This window comes from Hemiscyllium ocellatum, chromosome 42 (genome assembly GCF_020745735.1).
Source record: "Hemiscyllium ocellatum isolate sHemOce1 chromosome 42, sHemOce1.pat.X.cur, whole genome shotgun sequence".
Taxonomy (NCBI): domain Eukaryota; kingdom Metazoa; phylum Chordata; class Chondrichthyes; order Orectolobiformes; family Hemiscylliidae; genus Hemiscyllium; species Hemiscyllium ocellatum.
In genome coordinates, this window is record NC_083442.1 from 11966759 (window position 1) to 11993550 (window position 26792).

At 41.5% G+C, this 26792-nt stretch overlaps 1 protein-coding gene across 2 annotated transcripts in view; it reads left to right on the forward strand.

Moving 5' to 3' along the window:
• Nucleotides 1-26792, forward strand: part of LOC132834735 (fibrillin-1-like) — a 589699-nt gene that overhangs the window by 270452 nt on the left and 292455 nt on the right. Inside the window, exons 15-17 of one of the 2 annotated variants that reach the window (XM_060853701.1) lie at nucleotides 6499-6621; nucleotides 11273-11425; nucleotides 20930-21157. In XM_060853701.1, coding sequence (XP_060709684.1) covers nucleotides 6499-6621; nucleotides 11273-11425; nucleotides 20930-20943 — 290 coding nt within the window. In that variant the 3' untranslated portion in view covers nucleotides 20944-21157. Of the gene's footprint in view, nucleotides 1-6498; nucleotides 6622-11272; nucleotides 11426-20929; nucleotides 21158-26792 lie in introns of those variants that run through there. The other variant, XM_060853700.1, reaches the window with a different exon arrangement.

The window sequence follows — 26792 nt, forward strand, 5'->3', positions numbered from 1 at the left end:
GTGCCACATGGATCAGTGCTGGAGCTGCAGTTATTTATAAAATATATGACTGACATTGAGGAAAGTGAATATACTGTCACCAGTTTTGCAGATGGCACAAAAACAGATTAAGCAAGTGAGGTTATACACTTTGGCAATAAGAATAGAGGAGCTAATATTATTTAAATGGAGAAAACTACAGAATGCTGCAGCCCAAGAAATTTGGATGTCCTCATAAATGTATCATAAAAGCTAACTTCCAAGTTCCGCAGGGAAGGCAAAGGGAAATGTTGGCCCTTATTTAAAAGGGAATGAAGTAATAAAATCGGGAAACTTTGCTCGTTAGATCACAATACAATACTGCCAACAGGTTTTGTTCCCTAATCTAGTGATCGGAGGCAGTCCAGAGAAGGTTCACAAAGTTAGTTCCAGATATGGAGGGATTTTATTATGCAGTGAGGTTGAGTAGATTGAGTCTGTACTCTTTTGGAGTTTAGAAGAATGAGAGAAGACCTTATTGAAATCCAGCATTCTTAAGGGTATTGACAGAATCATACTTATGGAGATGAGGCAGAAATGTGAAATTAAGGATAATCAGATTTGCCATGCTTTCACTGAATGGCAGAACAGACTCATGGGCCAAATGGCCCTTTGTCTCTACATAAAATCAGGTCACTGGTTCACTGCGGTAGAGACATAAAGAAAATTCAAACTTCAAGAATAACTATGATGATATACAATTAATGGATGGTCAGACAAGTATGGACCAAACATCATAGCTTGATTGCTAGCAAGGTACAATATTAATACAGTAGTCAAGGAACCAATGTTGCCTCTTCTGCTGAGTTCACTATCTCTCTGATGCCTTAGTAAGCTGCACACATGCCTTCCTTTGGACCAAGGACATGGAGATCGTGGAAATCTCAACCTCGGAGACCTATCATCCACCTACAACCCTCATACCTGATTAACTTCTCCTAGCCCCTAAACATGACTCAGAAATTGATATTAAATTCCTCTTGAAGTATGCATTCCACTGTTTTGGCACTTCCAAGAGTTGGCCTCGACAGTCATGTTGAGACGTTTTTGTTCAATCTGAATTAACATACAAACTCAACGCACTTTGCAATTTGACACATGGTACCTTGAAGAAGTCTTGCTTGAAGCCAGTCTGCATTATATATCAATGCCTCTACACCAGCAATGATATTCCAAGTAAAGTTAAAGAAGCATGTTAATTTCATGCAAGATCTTCAAAGTAATGCCACAGCAAGCAAGCTCATCATCCTCGCTGATTTCATGTTCATGTCCAGGCAAATGTGAGGTGATGCATTTTGGGAAGTCTCTAGACGAATTATACCGTAAATGGAAGAGCCTTGGGAAAAGTTGAAGAACAGAGAGATCTGGGAGTTCAGGTCCATTGTACCCTGAAGGTTGCTGCACAGGTGGATAGTGTGGTCAAGAAGGTATACGGTATGCTTCCCTTCATCGGACGGGGTATTGAATATAAGAGTTGGCAGATCATGTTAAAATTGTACACGACATTGATTCAGCCGCATTTAGAGTACTATGTACAGTTCTGATCGCCACATTACCAATACGATGTGGACGTTTTGGAGAGGGTGCAGAGAAAGTTTAAGAGAATGTTACCTGGTATGGAAGATGCTGGTTATGAAGAGAGGTTGAGTAGGTTAGGTTTGTTTTCATTAGAGAAAAGGAGATTAAGGGGGACCTGATTGAGGTCTACAAAATCATGAAGGGTATAGACAGGGTAGATAGTGATAAGCTTTTTCCCAGGGTGAAGGGTTCAATAGTGAGAGATCACGCTTTCAAGGTGAGAGATGAAAAGTTTAAGGGGATACACACTGCAAGTACTTTACACTGAGAGTAGTAGGTGCCTGGAAAGCGTTGCCAGCAGAGGCGGTAGAGGCAGGCACGATAGATTCATTTAAGATGCGTCTGGACAAATGCAGGAGTAGGTGGGGAGCAGAGTGATACAGATGCTTAGGAATTGGACGACAGGTTTAGACAGTGGATTTGGATTGGCTCAGGCGTGGAGGGCTGAAGGGCCTGTTCCTAGGCTGTAAATTTTCTTTGTCCTTTGTCCTTATGTTGATGCAGGCTATCACACATGGAGGGCAATGTAGTGTCATTGCAATTGGTCAATTAAACTGCAATAGCAGCTTCTCTCAAAGTGTTGCATCAACATGGACGGACCCTAGCTTTAAAAGTTTTTGATCTGAAACAAATAAAAGCAGAAGTTGTTGGAGAAACACAGCAGGTCAGGCAGCATCTGTGGAGTGTATGCCATCACCATCACTGAAGTAGTATTAGACAAACTAATGAACAGAATATTACTTAAATGGAGTAAAAAAAATCAAAAAGGTGCAACACAAAGGGACTTGGGGATATTTGTTTAAAAACAACAAAAAAAGCCAGCACACTGATGCAACAGGTAGTCAGGAAAACTAATGGAATATTGGCACTTATTTCAAGGGTTTTGGAGTCTAAGAATAGGGAAGTCTTATTGCACCTGCACAAGGTGCTGCTGAGAACATATCTGAAGCATTATGAGCAGTTTTGATCCCCTTATTTAAGGAAAGATATCATTTCATTGGAGGCCTTTATTGTTAAGGGCATTGAGTCAGGACGTCATGTCGCAGCCTTATAAAACTTTGGCTAGACCTCGCTTAGAGTATTGCATTCAGTTGTGGGCACCACATTACAGGAAGCATGTGGAGGTTTTGGAGAGGGTGCAGAAGAGCTTTACCAAGATGCTGCCTGGATTAGAGGGTAGGAGCTAAGAGGAGGGGCTGAACAAACTAAGGTTGTTTTCTCAGGAACAGCGGAGGCTGAGGGGGACACCTGATAGAAGGTCATAAAATTCTGAGAGGCATAGATAGCATTGGCGGTCAGAATCTTTTCCCCAGAGATGAAATGTCTTAATACTAGAGGGCATGCATTTAAATTGAGAGGAGGAAAGTTCAAAGGAGATGTGAGGGGCAAGTTTTTGACGCAGACTTGTAGGTGTCTGGAACACACTGCCAAAAGTGGTGGTGGAGGTAGTTACAATAGTGGCATTTAAGGGGGTTTTAGAAGTGCACATGAATAAGGAATGGAGGGATATGGACCATGGGCAGGCAGAAGGGATTAGTTTAATTTGGCGTTGTGTTTGTCACAACATTGTGGGCTGAAGGACCTATTCCTGTGCTGTACCATCCTATGTTCTACATAGATTCTATAAATCTGGTAGTCAAAGTAATCACCAGGTAGAAAAAAATCAAAGAGTAAAAAATGAGGTCTGCAGATGCTGGAGATCACAGCTGCAAATGTGTCGCTGGTCAAAGCACAGCAGGCCAGGCAGCATCTCAGGAATAGAGAATTCGACGTTTCGAGCATAAGCCCTTCATCAGGAATAAGATGAAGGGCTTATGCTCGAAACGTCGAATTCTCTATTCCTGAGATGCTGCCTGGCCTGCTGTGCTTTGACCAGCAACACATTTGCAGCAGAAAAAAAATCAAATACCATCAAGCAAAGCACTTGCTGAAGATCATCTAAGTGAAATGAAGAACTAATGGTGAGTGAACAAGGGTTCAGAAACTGCCACAAAGCAAGACCTGATTGCTGTCTGTCAAGTTCTGTAAGTGATCTAGGTTAAAAACAATGACTGCAGATGCTGGGAACCAGATTCTGGATTAGTGGTGCTGGAAATGCACAGCAGTTCAGGCAGCATCCGAGGAGCAGTAGAATCAACGTTTCGGGCAAAAGCCCTTCATCAGGAATAAAGGCAGAGAGCCTGAAGGGTGGAGAGATAAGCTAGAGGAGGGTGGGGGTGGGGAGAAAGTAGCATAGTGTACAATAGGTGAGTGGGGGAGGGGATGAAGGTGATAGGTCAGGGAGGAGGATGGAATGGATAGATGGAAAAGAAGATAGGCAGGTAGGACAAGTCATGGGGACAGTGCTGACTGGAAGTTTGGAACTGGAGTGAGGTGGGGGAAGGGGAAATGAGAAAACTGTTGAAGTCCACATTGATGCCCTGGGGTTATACGGAGGCAGGCACTGAGGAAGCAAGTGTGGCTGTGGTAGCGGGTTTGTTTCAGGACAGGACAGAGGAAGTGACCTGGGAGTCGCAGTGGGAGAGGGACTCCCTGAGATTCTTGTAGAGAAAGGAGGAAAACTCCTTCAAGGCAGGCATCCTTGCAAGAGGATTCGCAGTACGGTTAAAATCAACTAGGTAAAAACAATGTTCTGTGATCTGCCTATGGCTCCAAACCAACCACAACACCTATCCTCTCAGTAGATGACAATCAGCTCCAAACAATGATATTCGGTTTTGTTTGGCGGAGCACTTTAATAATCCCCTGAACCAGTGATCCACAGGGAGTGATGACACTATTGAATCAATTCTGCTGCATCCAGTGCTGGATGAATTTGCTATTGTTTCCTGTCAAATCAGTAAGTCAGTAAGAACAAAAAGCAACTTGACAGCATTCCACCTGAAGTATTCAAGTGTAAAGGAATTCGCCATGGTTATGAAACTTCTCTGCTTAATCTGGAATCAGGCATTGTGGTACAAGTTTACAGTGAAATTTCCATACTCGCCGATAAAACACGAAAGGAAGACAATCAAGTCCATCTTTGACAATTATTGTGGCATTTTACTTCTCTTCATAGCAGAAAATAAGCTTGTAGATTTATCATTCACTTTACAGATTTGATATGCCCAGAATGACATTGTGTAGTTTTTCTCGTGCACAAAGAACAGTCACTATGATCTTTGCATTTATCACACTTAAGATTGGTTCTGCAAACAGAAGAAGGACATCTGCTTTGTGTTTATTGACCTCATGACGGCCTTTGGAAAGTACTGTGCATAAATAACTAATCTGAAAGAGTAATCAGGATCACATCATTTCATAACTACATGATGGGCAGAGAGATGCCTCATTCGATGTTTTTCCTGACACCACAACACCAGGAAAGGCTCTGTAATGGCTCTAGTTTTGTTTGTCATCTTTTTCCCAATGCTCTTGTATTTACTTAAAGATCCTGATGTTGGCGTACATTTTCAGTGTAATTGGCAACCTCTTCAATTTTCAAAGGCTTGCACAAAGGTTATAACAGTTACAAAGTGAACTCTTATTTGCCATGATTGTTGTGATAACACATTCCATGGATGGCAATCTATTTGTTGGCTGCTTTCCCCAATTACAACCTTGCAATAATTCTGAAAACAACAGAGATCTTGTACCAACCTTCCCCTGACCACAAACTCTGAGTCCCCATTCATCTCAATCAACTAAATACCATCAACTCAATACAGGAGATTCTGCTTTTTTAGGAGTATTCTCTCCAAAAATACCACCTTGTGGTCTAATGAAACTGCCCATTGCCTGGCAAAAGCAAGCTGCTCATTTAGCTGGCTAACCCACAGGCTTTGAAAAGAGTATGAAGTTATTTCAAGTCTACCAAACATTGGTTCTCAAAACATCTTTTTTAAAGCTGTAAGATGTAGACAACCTACTAGTGTCTCAAAGTGATATGTACATTCCACTTTTGTTCCTAAGGATCTAGCCAAACCATCGAATGGCAAGACAAAACTCCTAATGCCAAATTTCATGGAAGATACCGCCCATCTGACAGCAAGAATATGTACATTTGACCCCTTTTTGGCTGCTTTCCATCTCATGAGTTGACAGCTTACACTGCTGTGGTTAACTCTGTATTGAATATCACCGAGTTTGACTCAGGCACTCCATTCTGTCATGGCTGCCTTACACATTTGCTGTGGAGCAAGATCATTAGCTAAGAAAATGCAGGAACATTTAAGTTAGACCCCACCAAACAGGAGACTAAAGCAACCCTAGGCAGATTCAAATGGAGGAATTGCTACCATCAAATGATCTCCATATTTGGAAACAAAATCAAGTCATGGTTGAGCAAGTGTGTGCCGCCAACAAAATAATTGACTTCATCCACCCCTCCGGAAGTGACTTCATATGTAACATTTGCAATTGAAATTGAAGGTCAGTATTGGATTTAACATTACAAATGAGACAGCACCAATTAGACAAGTGAATATTTTGTCCCTTTGCTGAATGCAAATCTGTCAAATGATGACAGAATCCTTACAACTAATTTTATATGTAAAATACCTTTCCACATACATATGTCTTTACATGTCATATCCTTCCTTAGGACAATGAGTGACATATGTCAATTGTGGAAACTTATTCAAATATTAGTGTCAAAACTAGATTTCTACTTGCTGAATTTTGTGTAGACTAATTGTAAACTAATCTTCAAGGAAATGTTGCTGTGCACTAGGCTACAGAATTAGAAGAAAGCCTACAGATTGTACTAGTAATGAGTTCTCAAGTACAGACATTGTGTAACATTCAAGATGCAATAAATCATGATTTACCCTTAACCAAGATTCACTTAAGCTTATTTAGTGCAATGCATTTTCAATTATTTTTATGTTATCTTAATGAGTGTATGTTCTGCTTTTTTAATAGACATTGATGAGTGCCACACACCAGGAATTTGTATGAATGGGCGGTGTGTGAACACAGATGGCTCCTACAGGTGCGAATGTCCTCCTGGCCTAGCTATTGGACTTGATGGACGAGTCTGTGTTGGTAAGAAAATCAATTGAAGCATATGCAATAAACAAGGTTTTGAAAAGCATGTATAAAGTATTTTAAAAACCATTGAAAATATTTTGTATTGTTCAAACTCACTTTACGTAAGCATCTGAAATGTTCCTTCATCAAGTTATTTCAAATTTCAATTTGTGTGCTTCCAATTTCTTTTCAAGGAGTTAACCATTAGTCTCATTCTGTAGAACCAAAATTGGTTTTCCTCCTAAAGTAATTTCATTTGATGCATATGACATCAAATATAAGGTAGTATTAATAATATAATGTTATTAACTATAGTTAATAAATTGGTTATTATTGGTTATTAAATACAGTCATAGAATTGCATAGCATAAAACAGACCCTTGTGTCAACTGGTCTTGGCCAACCAGATATTAAACATAGAACATAGAACAATACAGCATTGTTCAGGTCCCTCAGCTGACCTTTTATCCTACTTTAAGACCAAACTAACCTACATACCCTACATTTTATGATCATCCATGTGCCTATCCAACAGTTGCTTAAATGTACCTAATGTATCTGACCGTACTACCACTGCTGGCAGTGTATTCCACGCACCCACCACTCTCTGTGTAAAGAACCGACAACTCTGACAACTCCTCTAAACCTTCCTCCAATCATCTTAAAATAATGACCCCTTGTGATAGCCATTTATGCCATGGAAAAAGTCTCTGGCTATCCATTCTATCTATGCCTCTCATCATCATGTATACCTTTATCAAGTCACCTCTCATCCTTCTTTGCTCCAATGAGAAAAGCCCTAGCACCCTCAACCTTTCTTCATAAGACAAACCCTCCAGGCAGCAGCCTGGTAAATCTCCTCTGCATCCTCTCTAAAGCTTCCACATCCTTCCTGTAATGAATCGAATGCAATGTTCCAAGTGTGGTCTAACCAAGGCTTTTTAGAGTGCAGCATAACCTCAAAGCTCTTCAGTTCAGTCCTCCTGCTAATGAAAGCAATACACCACGTGCCTTCTTAACAACCCTATCAACTATATTCTAAACTGATCTAGTCCCATTTGTTAGCACTTGGTCCATATCCCTCTAAACATCTTTCTATTCATGTACCCAGATGCCTTTTAACTCTTGTAATTGTACCTGCCTCCACCACCACATACAAGCAGCACCCTCTGCATGGAAAAAGTTGTTCCTCAGGTCCCTTTATGATCTTTCCCCTTTCACCTTGAACCTCTGCCCTCTAGTTTTGGATTCCCCTAACCTGGGAAAAAGACTTTAGTTGTTCATCCTATCCATGCACATCCTGATTTTATAAACTTCTGCAAGGCCACCCCCTCACCTCCGATGCTCCAGAGAAAAAAAACCCAGCCTATTCAGTCCATCCCAATGGCTCAAACACTCCAATCCCAGCACACCCTTTCCCCTCCCACGTGGTTGAAGATGCCCTCCAATGCATCTCATCCACATCCCGCACCTCTGCCCTCAAACCCCACCTCTCCAACCACAACAAGGACAGAAACCCCCCTCACCTTCCACCCACCAACCTCTGCATAAACCGCATCATCTACCAACCTTTCCACCATCTACAAACAGACTCCGCCACCAGGAATATATTTCCCTCCCCACCCCTATCTGCTTTCCACAAAAACTGTTCCCTCAGTGACTACCTGGTCAGGTCCACACTCTCCAACGACCCACCCTCCTCTCCTGGCACCTTCCCCTGCCACTGCAGGAATTGCAACACCTCCCCCCTCAACTCCATCCAAGGTTCCAAAGGAGCCTTTCACATCCATCAGAGTTTCACTTGCACATTCACGAATGTCATTTATTGTATCCATTGCTCCCGATGCAGTCTCCTTTACATTTGGGAGACTGGATGCTTTCTCACAGAGCGCTTTAGGGAACATCTCTCGGACACCTTCACCAATCAACCTCACCACTCTGTGGCCAAACATTTCAACTCCCCCTCCCATTCTGCCAAGGACATGCAAGTCCTGGGCTTCCTCCACCACCACTCCCTGACCGCCCAACAAATGCAGGAAGAATGCCTCATCTTCTGCCTCAGAACACTTCAACCCCTGGGCATCAATGTGGATTTCTCATTTCACCACACCCCACCTTACCCCAGTCCCAGCCTTCCAGCTCAGCACCGTCCTCATGACCTGTGCTACCTGCCAATCTTTCTTCCCACCTATTCGCTCCGCCTTCCTCGCCGACCTATCACCTTCATTCCCACCTCCATCCACCTATTGTATTCTTAGTTACCTTCTCCCCAGCTCCACCATCCTTCCCATTTATCTCTCCACCTCGGAGGCTCCCTGCCTCGTTACTGATGAAGGGCTTTTGCCAAAAACGTCGATTTTCCTGCTCCTCGGATGCTGCCTGATCTGCTGTCCTTGTCCAGTTTGAGTCTGATCTCCAACATCTGCAGTCCTCACTTTTGCTTGCAGTTGTTTGCACATCAGTGATGCAGGTCTTTTCATGGGCTCAATGTTCTTAGTCATTGTGGACACCCACTCAAAATGGCCGGACATGCGTTGAGTTCATTTGTCAAACAGAGAGATGAAAGAGAAACTGCATACCTTTTGCAATGCATAGACTCTCAAAAGTGTTGGTCACAGATAACGGACCATTGTTTACTAGCAGGAATTTGAGTATTTCCTAAAGGTGAATGGTATTTGTCATATAAGAACAGCACTATCCATTATCCAATGGTTTGGCAGAAACAGCAGTCCAAACTCTGAAGACAGGTTTAAGAAACAACCTACAGCTTCACTAGTCCCGGTTCCTATAGGACCACCCCTCATGCAACTACCAGGATTGCTCCAGCAGAGTTGCTAAAGGGGAGAAGACACTGCACCAGGTTAAACCAGATCTTCCTGGACCTAGGGTGAGGGGTGAAGTGGTATCAGGAATGCAAGTGCCGGACACGTGACTCCACTAAGCGAGAGAGGTGGTTTACTTCAGTTGATGAAATTTGGTGTCAGAACCACAGGCATGACCCTGTCTGGGTATGATGCATGGTCAATGCATGATCAGGTCCAATGATGCATAACGTTTGGGTAAGTGCGATGGTCCTGAACAAATATGTGGACCATATGAAAGCTGCAAACAGTGTGAGAGCAAAACATGTCCGGCTCCTCAATGGACTTTGCAACTGTTCCGGAACTCCTGGGTTCCTCTCCATCAACTGTTGAGGATAACTTGGAATTTAAGATGGACATGGCAGTTGTTGCCACCTCGATGCCATTGCAGCCTAAAGAGGAGAATACATTTCTTCTGAGATGGTCCGAGTGCAAAAGACAAGCTACTGTATATTACATGCCACCTGTATCAGAGGCCAAGTTGGAGGAACCTGACCCAGTGTTAAAACACCCTAGGAGGATCTACAATTAAAAAAAAGCCTATGTTCTCAGACTCACGGGAAGAGATATAGTGATTGTAACAAGGTCAGCCAGGTAGACCTCATAGAATATGAGTTTTGGATTGGGGCTGTTAATCTGTTCCAATCAGGAAGCCTTGGCAGGCAGATATAAATAGGAATGTCTTAGAGTGGTCAGAAGGTGGGAGGGATGTGGGCTTGCTGGGTCTGTATTGTATGCACTGTTTTTTCTGTAACTGGATTGGCTTTTTATGTACAAATGTCATTGTCGCTGTCTCATCATATGTGAAACTGGGATTTGAGGTTTGTCCTCATCTCTCTGTAAACTGGTTGAATGGTAGGGTTTGGGGCCTGGCTTCGCTGCTCCTTTTCCTTGTAAAATTGCTGTTGTATACAGCTGTAAATGTTTACTGTTTTTTGTAAACTGTGTTTTGTAATTTGCTTAATAAAATAAAAAAAAGGAATGTCCTGCGCACACACAACATGGGTGCTGGGGTAAAAATAAGCACTACCGCAGTTAGGCGGTAGTGGGGGGATGTAAAAAAAGAAAAAAATAAATAAACAGTTGGAATGTCAGAGCTTCTGTTCACTCTGAGAGCTGGCACTTAGGGAGCTAGATCAATGTCAAAGGTTCTCCACATTTAAAAGCCTCTTGGGCTGGGGATCCAGCTGCTGATGTTGCCCAGATTAACTTCTTGTTCCATTGCTGCCATTGCTTTTTTAAACAGCACTAGTTTATTTTTCTGATAAAGGATGAAATATCACCTGAAATATCTCAACTTTACCTCCACTGATGCGGACTGACCTATTCAGTGTTAACTATTTTCCACTTTTACATATGTGACAATTGTTCGTTCTCAGGGCCAAAATCCATCTGTATGAATCTTCAGTATTTCTACATCATGCATGTACCCCAATCCCAATGTTTCTAAGACATTGGAATACAAGCCATTTAATCCTGAGATTACAACTGCCAGGATTTAGTTGTGAGCAGGAAACCTGCCCAGCCTCACTTCTGATGACAGCATAATGCCACTGGGAATCTCAGTTCCCAGTAATGCTAGTCTTGCCTTCATTGAAGGCTTGAAAATCTCATTTGTGTCTGAATCAGAATTTCTATCAGGACTGTTGAAACTATAATCTTTCCTTTCTATATTCAATCATTCCTTCCTAGTTTTATTTTGTCTTAATTTGTCCAGTTTGTTTTTTTTTGAATATGTTTTACTCTGTGTTATAACTTTGCTCTCACTAAATTATTACTTATATGTTGTTTATGTTGATAAACAGATACTCATATGAGAAGCACCTGCTATGGTGGTTACAAGAGAGGCCAGTGTGATCGTCCATTACCAGGAGCCTTCACCAAATCTCACTGTTGTTGTGCCAATACTGATCACGCCTTTGGAGAGCCTTGTCAACCTTGTCCAGCAATAAATTCTGGTGAGTACTTTGCGTATAACTGCTGTAAAATAAACCATGTTAATTTATTATCTTGTTCATCAATTGCTAAGGCAAAATAAAGTCTGAAAAGAATTTAAAAATACAAATGAAAGAAAAACAGCTGTCACATTATGATTTACAAAGGATTCATTATTATCGCTTACTTATTCAGCAAGCACATGTAGTTGCATTTTAAAATGGCAGAAAAACACATTTCTGCTCAATGCATTTCAGCATTATGAATCAGGTGTCATTAAATTTAAAGTAAATAGAACATTGATGTCATTATAGCGGGGGAAACAACATGAATCACACCGTAAATACATAATCCAGTTTTAAAAATATATTGTTCTGGACCCTGAACAAAAAGAGCAAAAGTAATATCTTTGTCTTGTCTTGGCATTTACACTAATTAATTGTGTCGCTCAGGAATGCACATCAACAAAAATAACTTTGTGCCTAAATGTTTTAAAACCTCATGAAATCATTATTCTTATTGCCTCGTGGTGCAATATCATGAAACACTTTGATGATCAAGTACTAAGATCTGCATTCAACCTCTAGCAGGGGTAGAACTGTTCCGAAATACCCCTTGCATACCTGTTTGTATTTAAGTAACTGCAGATCCTCTCCCTTATTGCTATCTGTCGTAAGGAGTACTTACTTAGGACATCCAAAAGACATACCTTGTAAAAAGAAAGTTTCACTTTAGTATTCCCACTTCAGGAGAACCAACAGCCAAACACTTGTCTCCTAATTTACATACCCAACAGTAACATTCTTCAAATGCTAGGTAGAAACTGAGCAGTCAAATCTGGCAAGTAGTTTCATGTATAATGGCTCCATTATTTGTGACTTTCTTTCATAATAGGAGATTTGCTGTATTATGTAATGTTATACAGTTAGAGGATTCATTGAAAAATTGATTAAAACTTGAAAAAATTGTATCAAATTATCTGTAGTTAATGTTCTTTGTTATAAACGCTGCCTGTATGGGTGCATTATTTTATGTTGTAATATTTTGTAAGTCATTAGCTTTTTTAACAAAAAATAATTGTTTGACAAGTGTTGTGTTCATGTCACTATTCTTCACTTGGGTTCAGTGCTCTTTTTAGTGTTTGCAAATGACTGCTATTTTAAATGAGTTAGAATTCAAATAGATTTAAATAGTTTTAACTATATATCACACAGTTTGGTGCAGATTTGTTCAACAGTGCACTGAAAGTAGCACACAGAAGTGTGGATCTTGGTTGGCAATCTCTCAAACTGTATCATAGGTTACTCGTCACTTTCTTGGTCTTTACTGTCAGCTTCACAGGAAGTTATTTGCTCTCAGCTCATTATACAGCAACTGATGGATTGTTATAAGGAACTTTGTGTAACTTTGAAAGGTTACAAACAGTTACGTACAGGAGTAGGCCATTCAGCTTTTGGAGCCTGCTCTGCCATTCAATACAATTATGGCTGATCTGATTGTAATCTCAAATCCACATTCTTTCATAGCCCATTAACTTTTCATCACCTTGCTTAACTAGAACTTATCTGCTTTTACTGTAAGGAATATTCAAGGAATCTGATTTGACTTATTTATTCCAAAAGGTAACTTTATTTAAACAGAATTCAAGATCATATTCTTATATCTTTCAGTCCATAAAGTGCACACTATTCTCATCTCATTTCCTTCCACTTGGCTTATAGGTTCTAACAAAGTTGCCAATGCAAGTTTGCATCTGAACTGTTTGGTAAGAGCACTGGAGATTTATACCATTCCTGGCCTGGAAGAAGTGTTTCCCCCATGAAGTGGGAACAACGTGCAGGCATGACTGGGATATGAACCCAGGATTGCCTGTCCAGTAGGCAAGCACTTTAACCAACTAAGCAAATGCGCCACTCCACACTCTAATGTTGAGCTCTATTTCATTAAAGACAAGTAACATGAAACTAATCCCTATAGATTTCTAGTTCCCTAAATTTGTACAACCAATTCAAACCCAATTAACTCTTAATTAATATATTCATCACCTGCTCTCTCATTCCATTAGGTCTCAGGCATTCCTTCAGAACATAATTAAATGATAAGAGATTCTCATTTTTATTTTTATTTTTTAAAAAAAATGACAGCATAACATGTTTGGCTTTGCACTTTAAATTTCCAAGTGTTGTTTGGCCAGTATGTCCAACATTTTCTTAGAACTTGCTGCTTTCCTTGTACACAATCAGACAGCTGCCTGCTTCTATCCACCCATTTCAGTTTAGAGATCTCTACAATCTGTTTTAATACTGCAATATCAATTCCCATACATTCTGTTTGATTTTGTTATCCAAAAGTGACTTGTAATCAATGTGGCACTCAGTGAGTATTGCTGCTGATTCACTTTTTGAATTTCTTCCAAGAGAGGAAGAAAAATGCCATATTTCACCATGATGTGGAGATGCTGGTGTTAGACTGGAGAGGACAAAGTTAAAAATCACACAACACCAGGCTATAGTCCAACAGGTTTATTTCGAAGTACAGGCTTTCAGAGCATTGCCCCTTCGTCAGGTAGCTAATGGGGCAGGATCACAGGACAAGGATTTATAATAAAAGATCAAAGTGTCATACAACTGATGCGATGTATTGAACAAACCTAGATTACTGTTAAGTCTTTAATCACTTAGAATAAGTTGCAGGTTTCAATTGATTAATATGTAAATCCCAGAGCATTTTGCAAGTCACATTCCCGAGATAACTTAAGGTTTCATTAAAAAAATTACATCTCAGCTCAGACAATGCATTAAAGGTGTGAGGTTAGAGTCTGTCTGTATTCCAACCTTGAGTCAGTCTGGTTCTATTTCCAAAGTGGGAATTTATAAAATGTCACATGGACTGACAGCCTATCAATTGTTTGACTTTTGAACAAAATATAATGTATCTGCAAATACAAGTCTGCAAATATAAATTCACCCTATAGACTTATATATGTGTGTGCATGCATGTAAGGGAGAGAGAGAGTAAGAGTGTGTGTATGGGCGGGGAGAGTGGGAGAGATTGTGTGTGCATGCGTATGTGCATGCTTGGTAGAGTGTGTGCACGAATGTGAAGGAATATATGCCTGTGAGACAATGCGCATGAATGTGGGTATATGTCTGAGAGAGAAGATCTGCGTGAGTATAGTGTGGTGGGGTCACCTGTAGTGTGACATGAACCCAAGATCCCAGTTGAGGTCATTCCCATGGGTACCGAACTTGGCTGTCAGCCTCTGCTCGACGACTGTGATGTTGAGTATCCCAAAGTCAACCTTGGAGGACGGACATCTGAAAATCCAAAGCCGAATGTCCTTGAATACGGAAGTGTTCCCCAACTGGGAGGGAACATCCCCGTCTGGCAATTGTTATGCAGTGTCAATTCATTTGTTGTCATAGCGTCTGCTTGGTCTCGCCAATCTACCATGCCTCGGGACATCCTTACCTGCAGCGTATGCGATACACATTGGCCGAGTTATATGAGTATCTGCTGCACACGTGGTGAGTGGTATCCCCACGTGTAATGCTACTATCCATGTTGACACTCTGATACATCTTGCAGAGATTGCCATGTCAGGGTTGTATAGTGTTTTGACCGATGTTGTCCTGAGGCTGGGCAATTTGCTGCAAAGATAAAGCTTGGCAGTTGTTGGCGGAGGTTTTGCTAGAGCTCTTTGGGAGGATTTAAACTAGATTTTTTAGGGGGTTGGGAACCCGGGGCTACAGATCTGATGATGGTAGTGAATAGCCAGATACAGTGTGTAGAGAGTCTGTGTGGAGGAATACGCACTTGATAGGGCAAAGATGCTGTCAGTGGGATGGGTTGAACTGTGTCTATTTTAATGCAGGAAGTCTCAGGAATAAGGGTAATGAACTTAGAGCATGGATCAGTATTTGGAACGATAATGTTGTGACCATTACGGAGACTTGGATATCACAGGGGCAGGAATGGTTGTTGGCTTTAGATGTTTCAAAAGCAATAGGGGCAGAGGTAAAAGAGGTGGAAGAGTGGCATTGCTAATCAGGGATAGTATTATAGTTGCAGAAAGGGAGGTAGTCAAGGACAGTTTGTCTACAGAGTCAATTTGGGTGGAAGTCAGAAACAGGAAAGGAACAGTCACTTCATTGGGAGTTTTCTATAGACACCCCCCACTAGCAACTGAGGCATGGAGGAGCAGATTGGGAGGCAGATTTTGGAAAGGTGCAGAAGTAACAAAGTTGTTGTCACAGGTGACTTTAAGTTCCCTAATATTGATTGGAACCTCTTCAGTTCAAATAGTTTGGATGGAACAGTTTTTGTCAGGTGTGTCCAGCAACAGTTCCTGACTTAATATGTAGATAGGCCTACTCGAGTGGAGGCCATATTGTGCTTTTCAACGAACCAGGACAGGTGCAGGATCTCTCGGTGGAAGAGCATTTCGGTGATAGTGATCCCAACTCCCTGACCTTTACTATAGTCGTGGAGAGGGATAGGAGCAGATGGTATGGGAAAGTATTTAATTGGGAGAGGGGAATTACAATGCTATTAGGCAGGAGCTGGTGCATCCCGATTGGGAACAGATGTTCTCAGGGAAATGAACGACAGAAGTATGGAGATTGTTTAGGGAGCACTTTGTGCGAGTGTTGGACAGGTTTGTCCCATGAGGCAAGGAACGAATGGTAGGTTGAAAGAAGCTTGGGTGACAAGGGATGTGGAACATCTAGTCAAGAGGAAGAAGGAAGTTTACTTAAGGTTGAGGAGGCAAAGATCAGTCAAGGCTCCAGAGGGTTACAGGGTAGCCAGGAAGGAACTGAAGAATGGACCTTAAAAGAGCTAGATGTGGGCATGAAAAATCATTAGCAGGTATTGGTATCATTGGGGATACCAATCTATGAGTCAGAATCAGAGTTCAATGACAGAGTTAATTGCACAAGAAAATACCGAAGCTCCGGGGAGAGAAAGACACCAACGACATAATGGTCAGCTGCGAGTCTTTTCTCAATCCGAAGCACATGTCAAGAAACATTTATACATCTTGTGATACAATAAGTCAGTGATGAGATTATTGTCTTTGTCACATGGTTTGTTTATGGCAATCATTGCAGAATCATTGATAGTTTTGATACAGTCTTTGTCAGTTCCAGCACAGCCTTTGTTAATTTCCCGTGGTCGTTGTCAGTTTCAGTGTAGACATTGTCAGTTTCAGTGTCTGTACGGAAATCCATTGCTGTAGTAATGGGCACTAATCGCTCTTCCTGAGAAGGACGATTACTGCAGCCCTGTATTACGTCTGTACTAAGCTGTTAGCATTTCTATGACAGGTGTTGACTGATCACTTTGGCGGGCAGTGTTCATTACTCATGTATTGTCTCCCCCCACCCACCTGAAACTAGTCAACTGAGTTGTGAGTATATTGTACTGGCATTCTGGTGGCCCCAGGCAGTGTCTGTATTCGCTCTGCTTTTTCTCTCCATATTGTGATCTGGTGGCCATCTTGTGTGTCAAGTTGGCCAACTGATGGCTCATTGGCCATCTTTTGTGTCAGTGTTCCTGCTGTCACCCTGCCCCTTGCCATCTCCCTCTTTACCAGGATGCTGCCTGGACAGGAGGGTGTGGATTATGAAGAAGAGGGAGCTAGGGCTTTTCTCATTGGAGCGAAGAAGGATTAGAGGTGACTTGATAGAGGTGTGCAAGATGATGAGAGGTGTAGACAGGGTGGGTAGCCAGAGACTTTTTTCCCATGGCGGAAATGTCTATCATGAGGGACATAATTTTAAGGTGATTGGAGGAAGGTTTAGGGAAGATGTCTGAGATAGGGTCTATTCTCAAGGAGTGGTGGGTGCATGGAATCACTGCCAGCAGTAGTAGTAGAATCAGATACATTAGGGACATTTAAGTGTCTCTTGGATAGGCACAATGAAGGGTATGTAGGTTTGTCTGATCTTAGAGTAGGATAAAAGGTCAGCACAACATAGAGGGCCAAAGGGCCTGTACTGTTGTGTACTGTTCTGTGTTCTATATTTAAAGGTAAGAAGTGGAGGCGGTAGGGAAGATCTTGGTGAGGTTCTCATCCTCATCAATACTGTGTTGCAGGCTGCAAAAAGCATGGTGTAGTTTCTGTGTTCCCAGGAAAAACTGGACAATGAAGGGTACCCTATCAGTTGCATACTGAGACGGTCTCCTGAGGAGGTCATTATGGTTTCCCGCAGTGGCATGCCGGAACTGGTGATCGATGAGTTGAGCATTGTATCCTGTTGAGCAGATCCTTCACCATCAGGTGTCCATCATGTTCCTCCTCATCTGAACAGATCCTGTGCATGCAATACGGCTTGTCCATTGACATGGCTGTTTAATATGTTTAGAGTGGAAGCTAGAGAAGTTCAGTGTCACGAGCTTATCCGGTTTATTGATGGAGGTGCATGTGTTCAAGAATGACACTGATTCTAAAGAGTACTCCATGATAAATCTGATGATGGGATGAAACTTGTTGATATCACTGTGTCGTTATTTCAGTGACTCCTCGCATGAGTTCAGAGGAATAAATGTCGTTAATATATCTGGTGTAGAGTGTTGGTTGGAGGTGTAGCAAAGAAGTCTTCTTCGAACTTATGCATTAAACTGTTGGCATATTGGGATGCAAACTTGGTCCCCATGGCAATTCTGTATGTCTAGATGAAGAAGTTGTTGTTAAAGGTGAAGAAGTTGTGGTCAAGAATGAAATTGATGCATTGTAAGATGGTGCCCGGAGATTGGCAGTTGTTGATGTTGAGTACTGAGGTTGCTGCAGCGACGCTGTCATCATGGGGGGAGGCTGGCGTATAATGCTGAAACATCCATTGTGACGAAGAATGTTCCTGGTTCGTCTGGGTGCTGAGTTTCTGTAAGAAATCTGTAATGTCATGACAGAACCTGGGGATCCCCTGTACGGTGGGTTTCAAGGTGCCCTCGATATAGCCAGAGAGGTTCTCACACAGGGTCCCATTGTCTAATGCAAAGGAATGTCCAGTTGTATTGGCTTTGTGTATCTTCAGAATGCAATAGAAGTGTCCTACTTGAGAGGTAATCTGAAGGACTGGATCAAAAGTCTTGATCAATCTGTTTAGTTTACTGGTGTGTTTTTTGATTGGATCGGCCGGTAGTTGCATGAAGTGTTCTTGGTTGTTCAGTTGTTGGTACGTGTCGTTGCATTAGTCCATTCTATTCTGAATGACGATGGCTCCTCCTTTTTCTGCTGGTTTGATGACAATGTTACGATTAGCCTTGAGAGCATGGACCGTGTTGCATTATGATAGGGTGACATTTTGCTGTACCTTGTGAGTGCAGCTCATGAATCTTGCATTTACACATTTCCTGACAGTTTGAGCAGGACAGCAGCCCTCTGAAGGTGTCAAATTGATTCCGTCTTTGTTCGCTCCACTACGGATCTCTCTGACGACTGTTCCAGTTCATTAGTTGTCTCATTGGACACACTGCTGACATCTTGGAAGAATTCCTGGAGACTCATTCATCTGATGAATACCTCCATGTCTGTCATAAGATCAATGAGGTGCATTTTGGTAGGGGGGGAGCAGAAATCGAACCTTCGGCTAAGAAGTTTAATCTCTTCCAGTTGAAGGGTGCAATCCAATAAGTTGACAATCGATTTCCCCATGGTGCACCATTTTCAAATTGTGCGAGGGAGGCTTGGTTATTGGTGCTGGTGATGCCAAGTTCCTTTATCTCTCTCTCACACACACACACACACACACACACACACACACACACACGGTGTAATTTGCAGATACACTCTATTTTAATAATAAGGCACACAAACTGTAGGCAGTCAGTCCATGTGGCATTTTATAAATTCCCACTTTGGAAATAGAACCAGTCTGACTCAAGGTAGGAATGCACACAAACTCACACCTTTAATGCATTGTCTGAGCTGAGATGTTACTTTTTTTTATCAAACCTTAAGTTATTAAACCTGAAAGCTTGTTCTTCAAAATAACCGTGTTGGACTATAACTTGGTGTAGTGTGAGTTTTTATTATAATTAACTACTTCACCCATGACGAGATGCTTAGGTACTTTTTACAACTCCTATGATCTTTTTAGCTTCACAAGTTGAAGAATAACATTTACTTCGCTTTCTCACAAGAAAACCTATAAACTTCCTGCATTCATAAACTCATAGAATTTACATAACAAGAGTCACTAAAGGAAATAATCTTTATGTTCCTGGCACTTCCCAGTGATGGAGATTTTAAAACACGATGCTGCATTTTTAACTGAAGTATATTGCTTGCCCACATAATAATTTCCGTGGAACTTTCCATAGTTGTACTCAAGTTTAATATTTAAAAGCCTGCACCTGGCCTTGCTTGGATGCCCAGCTAATTCACTTGTCCAATTAGATTTTGCACTGCCCCACCTTACTTTTGAAAGCTGTTTCATCATTTTCTGAGGCCCTACTTTGACTAATTGCAATGGACAGATATTTTCCAAAAAAGATTACTGTTGCAAAGTGATACGTGATCCACTCTGCATGATTTCTAATCCACTGTACTTATAAACCCCAGAAATATGACTTACAATTCAACCTTAAGACCATTTATGACAATATTTTCAAAACAGCTTTTCCCACCTGACAAAAAAAATCTGCATGCATGGTAAAAATGCCTGAAAGCTTCCCCTTATGACCACAGTAGGGTCTGCATTTAACTCAGATTTTATTGAGAAGTGCCAATTTCTAGGGGTATTATCAAACATTTATTTAACTTTCAGAGTGTTCCCACTACACTTGGTGCCCTTTTGAAGGACGAAGAACCATTTCCCTATTAAACTTATCACCCTGCAGAAATTCAGCTTTAATATTAATTAATCTACATTCCCATGCATCTGTTGCTAAAAGCTTTAAGAAATGTCTTTTCCCCCCGTTATTAATAAAGCTATCCTTATGTTTTGATTCCCAGTTATTCTTCAAAATGTTGTGTCACTAGCTTTGCTTTAGCCTTATAAATTCCAAGGGACTCTTTTCTGTATACAGCCTCTATGCGATAGGTCAGTTTGTCCCCTATCTGGTATCTGTGTGGTACACTCCATATTCTTCAAACTTTGTAGTTCTTATTATCTTATTATTGTCTTCTAGTTTGTTTATGTCCACTAAGACTCCCCAGTCACGTGAGTTTCTGCTCCTGGTCGTATTGCTGGTTTGTTTTGTATTGCTGTCACTATTAAACTGTACTCTCTATCTTGCCTCTATCATTTTCTGGACTGCTATTTCTTTCAAAGATTCATGATTTTTTTTCTAGGAGCTTGTTTACTCTTGGGCCCACTCTTTGAACTTTCAACTTTGTATTTCATATTCCTAATCCATGGTCCTAACCTCCTGTCCCTGAACTGTACATTTATATTTTCCTTGGCTTTTATATTTTCCAGTGGCTTTCTATGCTCTACTTGTAATTGTCACATTTCTCCGTTGACTAACCCTTTTTGGTGAGCAATTGATTCTAACACCCACTTTTTGCAATTGTCCTTTAGCACTCATGGCCTAACATTGACCATCAGAAGTGATCTGTCCGACATCAGACAAGCTGTCAATTGTGGCAGTTTGACCCTCATATCTGTTCAACATTTGGATGTGAGAAGTACCTGCTCTTCACTGCTTTCCATAAATCTTTTGGAATCTGCACGTTTGTAATCCATACCAAGCAATTATGAAGAGTGTACTCAAACAGTGTGATTCCCATGTTGTACAATTATTGTTTTTCTGGCTTTACCAATAAACTTTCCAGGCCTCTTCACTTTGTAGAATATCCTCATAATAAACCATATCTCCCAGGTTGAAACTGGTATCTGTTGGCATTACCTTATATCTTGAGAATCATTAAATTCTTTGAGACTAGCTTTGATAAAAGCCTTTCTGCCTGCATGGAGTGTATTCAAATATTCTGACAAAAAAACTCATTGTGGCCCTTTCCCCTGTTGTGGAGTGATCACTTATTATTGATGCAACGTTAGGACTGTTGTGAAATTCTCCCACCATCTGTAATTAATTCTAAGCATGCATGGTCCATGCTATTGCAGATAATAACTTACTGTTTGGCTGATCTGCCAAATGTTTACAAAGAAAATAGGATCAAGTGTAGGCCATTCAGCCCTTGGAGCCTGCCCCGTCATTCAATCTAATCGTCATCTAACTCAGTACCTTGTTCTTGCTTTCTCCCCAAACCCTTGGACACCTTTAGCCCTAAGAACTGTATCCAACTTCTTCAAAACATTCAATTTTTTGGCCTCAACTACTTTCTGTGGCAGAAATTTCTGTAGGCTCATCACTTTCTGAGTGAAGAAATTTCTCCCCATTATAGTGCTAAATGGTGTATCCCGTATTCGTAAAGTGTGACCACAAGTTCTGGACTCTCCAGTTATTATGAATATCCTTCCTGCGTTTACTTTGTGTAATCCGGTGAGAATTTTATAGGTTTCTATGAGACCCTTCCTTATTCTTCTGAATTGTAGTGAATAATGTCCTGCCATTCCAGAAATCGGTCAAATAAACCTTCATTGCACTCCTTCCAGCGTTAGAACATCATTCCTCAGATAAGGAGACCAAAACTGTCCACAATACCCCAAGTATGGGCAAATCAATGTCCTGAACAATTGCAACAAGACATCCCTGCTCATATACTTGAATCCTTTTTCTATGAAGCACAACATATAATTTGCTACCTTTACTGCCTGCTACATCTGCGTGCTTACCTTTAGTGATTGGACTGCAAGGACACCTGGTTTTATTTATTGCATCTCCACCTTTCTCAATCTATTGCCATTGAGATTATCTGCCTTCCTGTTTTGCTTCCAAAACAAATAATTTTACAGTTATCTACATAATACTTCATCTGCCTTTCATTTGCCCACTGATTCAATAAATTACATTAAAATATTTCTACATCCTCCTTATGATTCACCTTCCCACCCAGTTTTGTGCTTTCTCCAAACTTGGAGGCCTTACATTTCGTTCGCTCATCTAAATCATCAATAAATATTGTAAATGACTGGGATCCAAACACTGTTCTATACAGTACCCCACTGGTCACTGCCTACAATTCGAAAAAGACCCATTTATTCCTACTCTTTGTTTCTTGTCTGCCAACCAAGTTCTCTATCCATGTCAGGTCACTAACCCAAATCCCATCCCATTTTTAAATTTCTTATGTGGGACTCTATCAAATGCCTTTTGAAAGTTCACATTCACTGACTCCCCCATATCAACTCTTCTAGTTACATTCTCAAAAAAATTCCAAAAGATTCATCAAGCATGATTTCTATTTCATGAATACACACTGACTATGTCTGATCCTGTTGCTGTTTTGCAATGGACTCTAGCATTTTCCCCAAACCATTATCGGGCTAAGCAGTCAATAATTCCCTGCTTTCTACCTTCCAGTTTTCTAAATGGTGGGTCATATTAACTACCTTTCAATCCGTAGGAACAGAATCGATAGAATCTAAAAAGGTGAACATCAATGCATCCAATATTTCTAGGACGTCTTCCTTTAGTGTTCTCGGACTATCAGGCACTCGGACGATCGCAAGTTGGCAGATCCCTTGTCAGATCCACGCCCCTGGTTAGCCCTCACCCCACTCCCGGAACCTTCCCCTGTCACCGCAGTAAGTGCAAAACCTGCACCCACACCTCCCCCCTCACCTTCCCCCTCACCTCTCTCCAAGGCCCTAAAGGAATTTTTCACATCCAACAGAAATTTACTTGTACCTCTACAAAGGTCATCTACTGTATCCATTGCATCCGATGTGGTCTCCTCTACATCGGGAAGACAGGGCGCCAACTTGTGGATCTCTGGGACATCTGCACTAACCAACTCCACCGTCCTGTGGCTGAACACTTCAACTCCCCCTCCCACTACACCAAGAACATGCAGGTCCTGAGCCTCCTCCGTCGCCAAACCCTAACCACCCGACGCCTGGAGGAAGAACACCTCATCTTCTGCCTTGGGACCCTGTAACCACACGAGATTAATGTGAATTTCACCAGATTCCTCATTTCCTCTCCCCCCACCTTATCCCAGTTCCATACCTCCAACTCAGCACTACCCTCTTGACCCGTCAATCGTATTTCCCATCTATCTGGTCCACCCTCCTCTCCGACCTTTCACCTTCTCCCCCACCTTCATTTACCTATTGCATTCTCGGCTACCTTCTCCACACCCCCACCCCATCCCATTTATCTCTCAGCCCTCCGGCCCACAAGCTTCATTCCTAATGAAGGATGATTGCTCCTGTAGTTGAGCAACCTTACCGGTATAAAGTTCACCAAAGAGGAAGACAGCAACAGCAGACTCCCCTTCCTAGACGTCACAGTAGAATGCAAAGCCAATGGAGAGTTACAGACCAGCGTTTACAGGAAAGCCACACACACTGGCTACAGGAGCAATCATCCCAACACCCACAAATGGAGCTGCATCAGGATATTATTTAAACAAGCCACAACACACTGCAGTACCCAGGAACTAAGAGAAGCTGAGGAAAAATACTTGCACAACCTGAACAAAGAGTACCCGATAAGCGCAGTCCGCCAATTCCTACATAACAGCCCTAAACAAGAAGACACAAAACACTCAGAAACTCTAGCCACCCTGCCATACATTAAAGACATCTCGGAAATAACGACCGACTACTCCAGCTCCTGGGCATCATGGTAGCCCACAACCCTACTGCTACATTGAAACAGCTCCTGATGAATTTAAAGGATCCTGTACCAACAATCATCAGAACAAACATCATATACAAAATACCCTGCAAGGACAGCAACAAACATTACAATGGACAGACGGGCAGAAAACCAGCCACCAGGATACATGTGCACCAACTAGCCACCAAAAGACATGACCAATTTTCGCTAGTATCCATACACACAGACAAAAAGGGATGCCAGTTTGACTAGGATAATACATCAATCCTGGGACTGGTTAACCAAAGACACACATGGGAGTTCCTAGAGTTTTGACATTCAAACTGGAACTCCATTAGTAAACATATCGATTTGGACCCCATTTACCAACTTCTCAGGAAAAGACCCAGAAGTGATGTCACCCACCACAACAGACCAAGACAGATAAATAGCAAGCGGGACAGTACACTAGCACTTCATCGGAGGCTCTCTGATGATGTTACCTAACATGGTGAAGAAACATCTGAGAACAAATTTACCAGCTTAAAGAGCAAACTTATAACCTGAACATAACTTATATGGCTAATTATTTATTAGGACGTTCATCATGTGCATTCTATCTCCCATCTGTTGTTCCAGAAATATCACAAAAAGGCCTCCACAATACAATTATCATTCTTATTGTTTTTATACACCTAAACAATGAAAATGTGACACAGCATTTAGAAGAATAAAGCTCTTGACCCTGGTGCTTATTCTTGGTGGGCCACAGATATGTTGGGATAGCTGCTGAGAATCTGAAGAGCCGAGTTCAGAAGTTCTATTCTCAGTAGACTGTGGACTGTGACGACTCTGCTTTAGTCTGTACTGTCTTAGCACCCCACGGGCAAGAACAATGGCAGAGTGAAAAGGGAGGAAGCAGCAATTCTGGCATCCAGAGAGAGATAAGTGGGTTCCTGCTCAGTGATTTAATGGCACTAACTCTATTGCTTTCTTCAATTGCCTATTGATGGGGGATACATTTGTGAGTGTGAGAGACATCTTTTACCTGAGAAACACCAAGCATCATGGCAGGAGACTGAACTTACATTACAGCAAGTTTCTACAAGCTACAGGGAAAATTGTGAATACAGACACTGCATGATATCGGGCCCCATGGGTTGTGACTGGAAGTTTTTAAAGGAGGTCAAAGGTTGGTTGGACGAAGTCCAGATATAGAGTCATAGAGGCCTACAGCACTGAAAAAAAAGTCCTCTGACCCACTGAATCTGCACCAATCAAAAACGACCACTTATTCAAATCCCATTTTCCAGCACTTGCCCCATCATCTTGTATGCCTTGGTATTGCAGGTACACATCTCAATGTTTCTTAAATGTTGTGAGTTTTTCTGTCTCTTTGACCCTTACGGCATATATTTCTTTAGTTGGAGTTTTGTTTCAATTTGCACATCACAAATCTCCAACCTTGTTCTCTATTATTTGTTCCCCATAAATATATTTACATCCAATCAAATACTCACCCAATATCCCTTACTTAGCAAATGATCATAATTTGTTCCCTAATTCGATATGATCTCGGGCATCCCTGTCAGACCCTATTAGATTACAGAAATAATCAGCCTCACTACACTGGAGAAGGTGCACTACAATGATTTATATCAGGCCATGGACAAATTGGATTCAGTGATTCAGAATCTTTTATTTCTCCCCAGCCCCAACTTGTAATCTTTTGACCATTACACCAGGTATTTGAATTATTGCACTATTGGCCTTCATTTGTAGCTTAGCTCTTTGAGGCACAATGTGACTTGCACCTCTCCACTCATCCTTCATCCCCTGACTACCAGAAAGATGAGAAGAAAGTGTGGACTGCAGCTGCTGGAGATCAGAGTCAAAAAGTGAGGTGCTGGAAAACCATAGCAGGTCAAGCAGCATCTGAGGAGCAGAAGAGTCGACATTTCCGGCATAAGCCCTTCATCAGAAAGATGACACATCTGGTGCCCTTTCCACTCTGTACAAGTACTTACCTGAAGCGTCCAGTCCGTATCATTATGAGCTTCCTTCTTCTAAACTAGCCTTTAAGTTGCACATGGGTTCATGATATTGAGCCCAAAAGGTTGTAAACTGCTTGATTTAAAGATGAGATGTTGCTCCTCCTGCTCGTGCTGTGATTTGCTGGAGCATTGCAGCTTACCAAATATCGGCGAGCGGGCAAGACACTGTGTTAAAATGACCTGTTATGGGAAGGTCAGGATCAAATAGTCTTTCCAAGTGAAGCAGCATTTCACCTGTACCTCCTTCAATCTTGTGTATTGTATTCAGTGCATTCAATGTGGCCTATTCTATATTGCAGGCTGAGTTAAAAATCACACAACATCAGGTTATGGTCCAACAGGTTTATTTGGAAATACTATTTTTCGGAGCACTGCTCCTGAATCAGGTAGCTCTGGAGCAGGATCATAAGGCACAGAATCTATTGCAAAAGATTACAGTGTCATGCAACTGAAATGATATATTGAGCAAACCTCAGTTGCTTTTAGAATGGGTCGCAGGTTTAGGTTCATTAATATGTAAATTCCAGAACTACTTTAAAGTCACATTCTCGAGATAACTTAAGGTTTTATAAAAGAATGTGACATCTCAGCTCAAAAAATGCATTAAAAATGGGAAGTTAGAGTCATGCAAATTTGCATCCCATGTCATAGAGTCATAGAG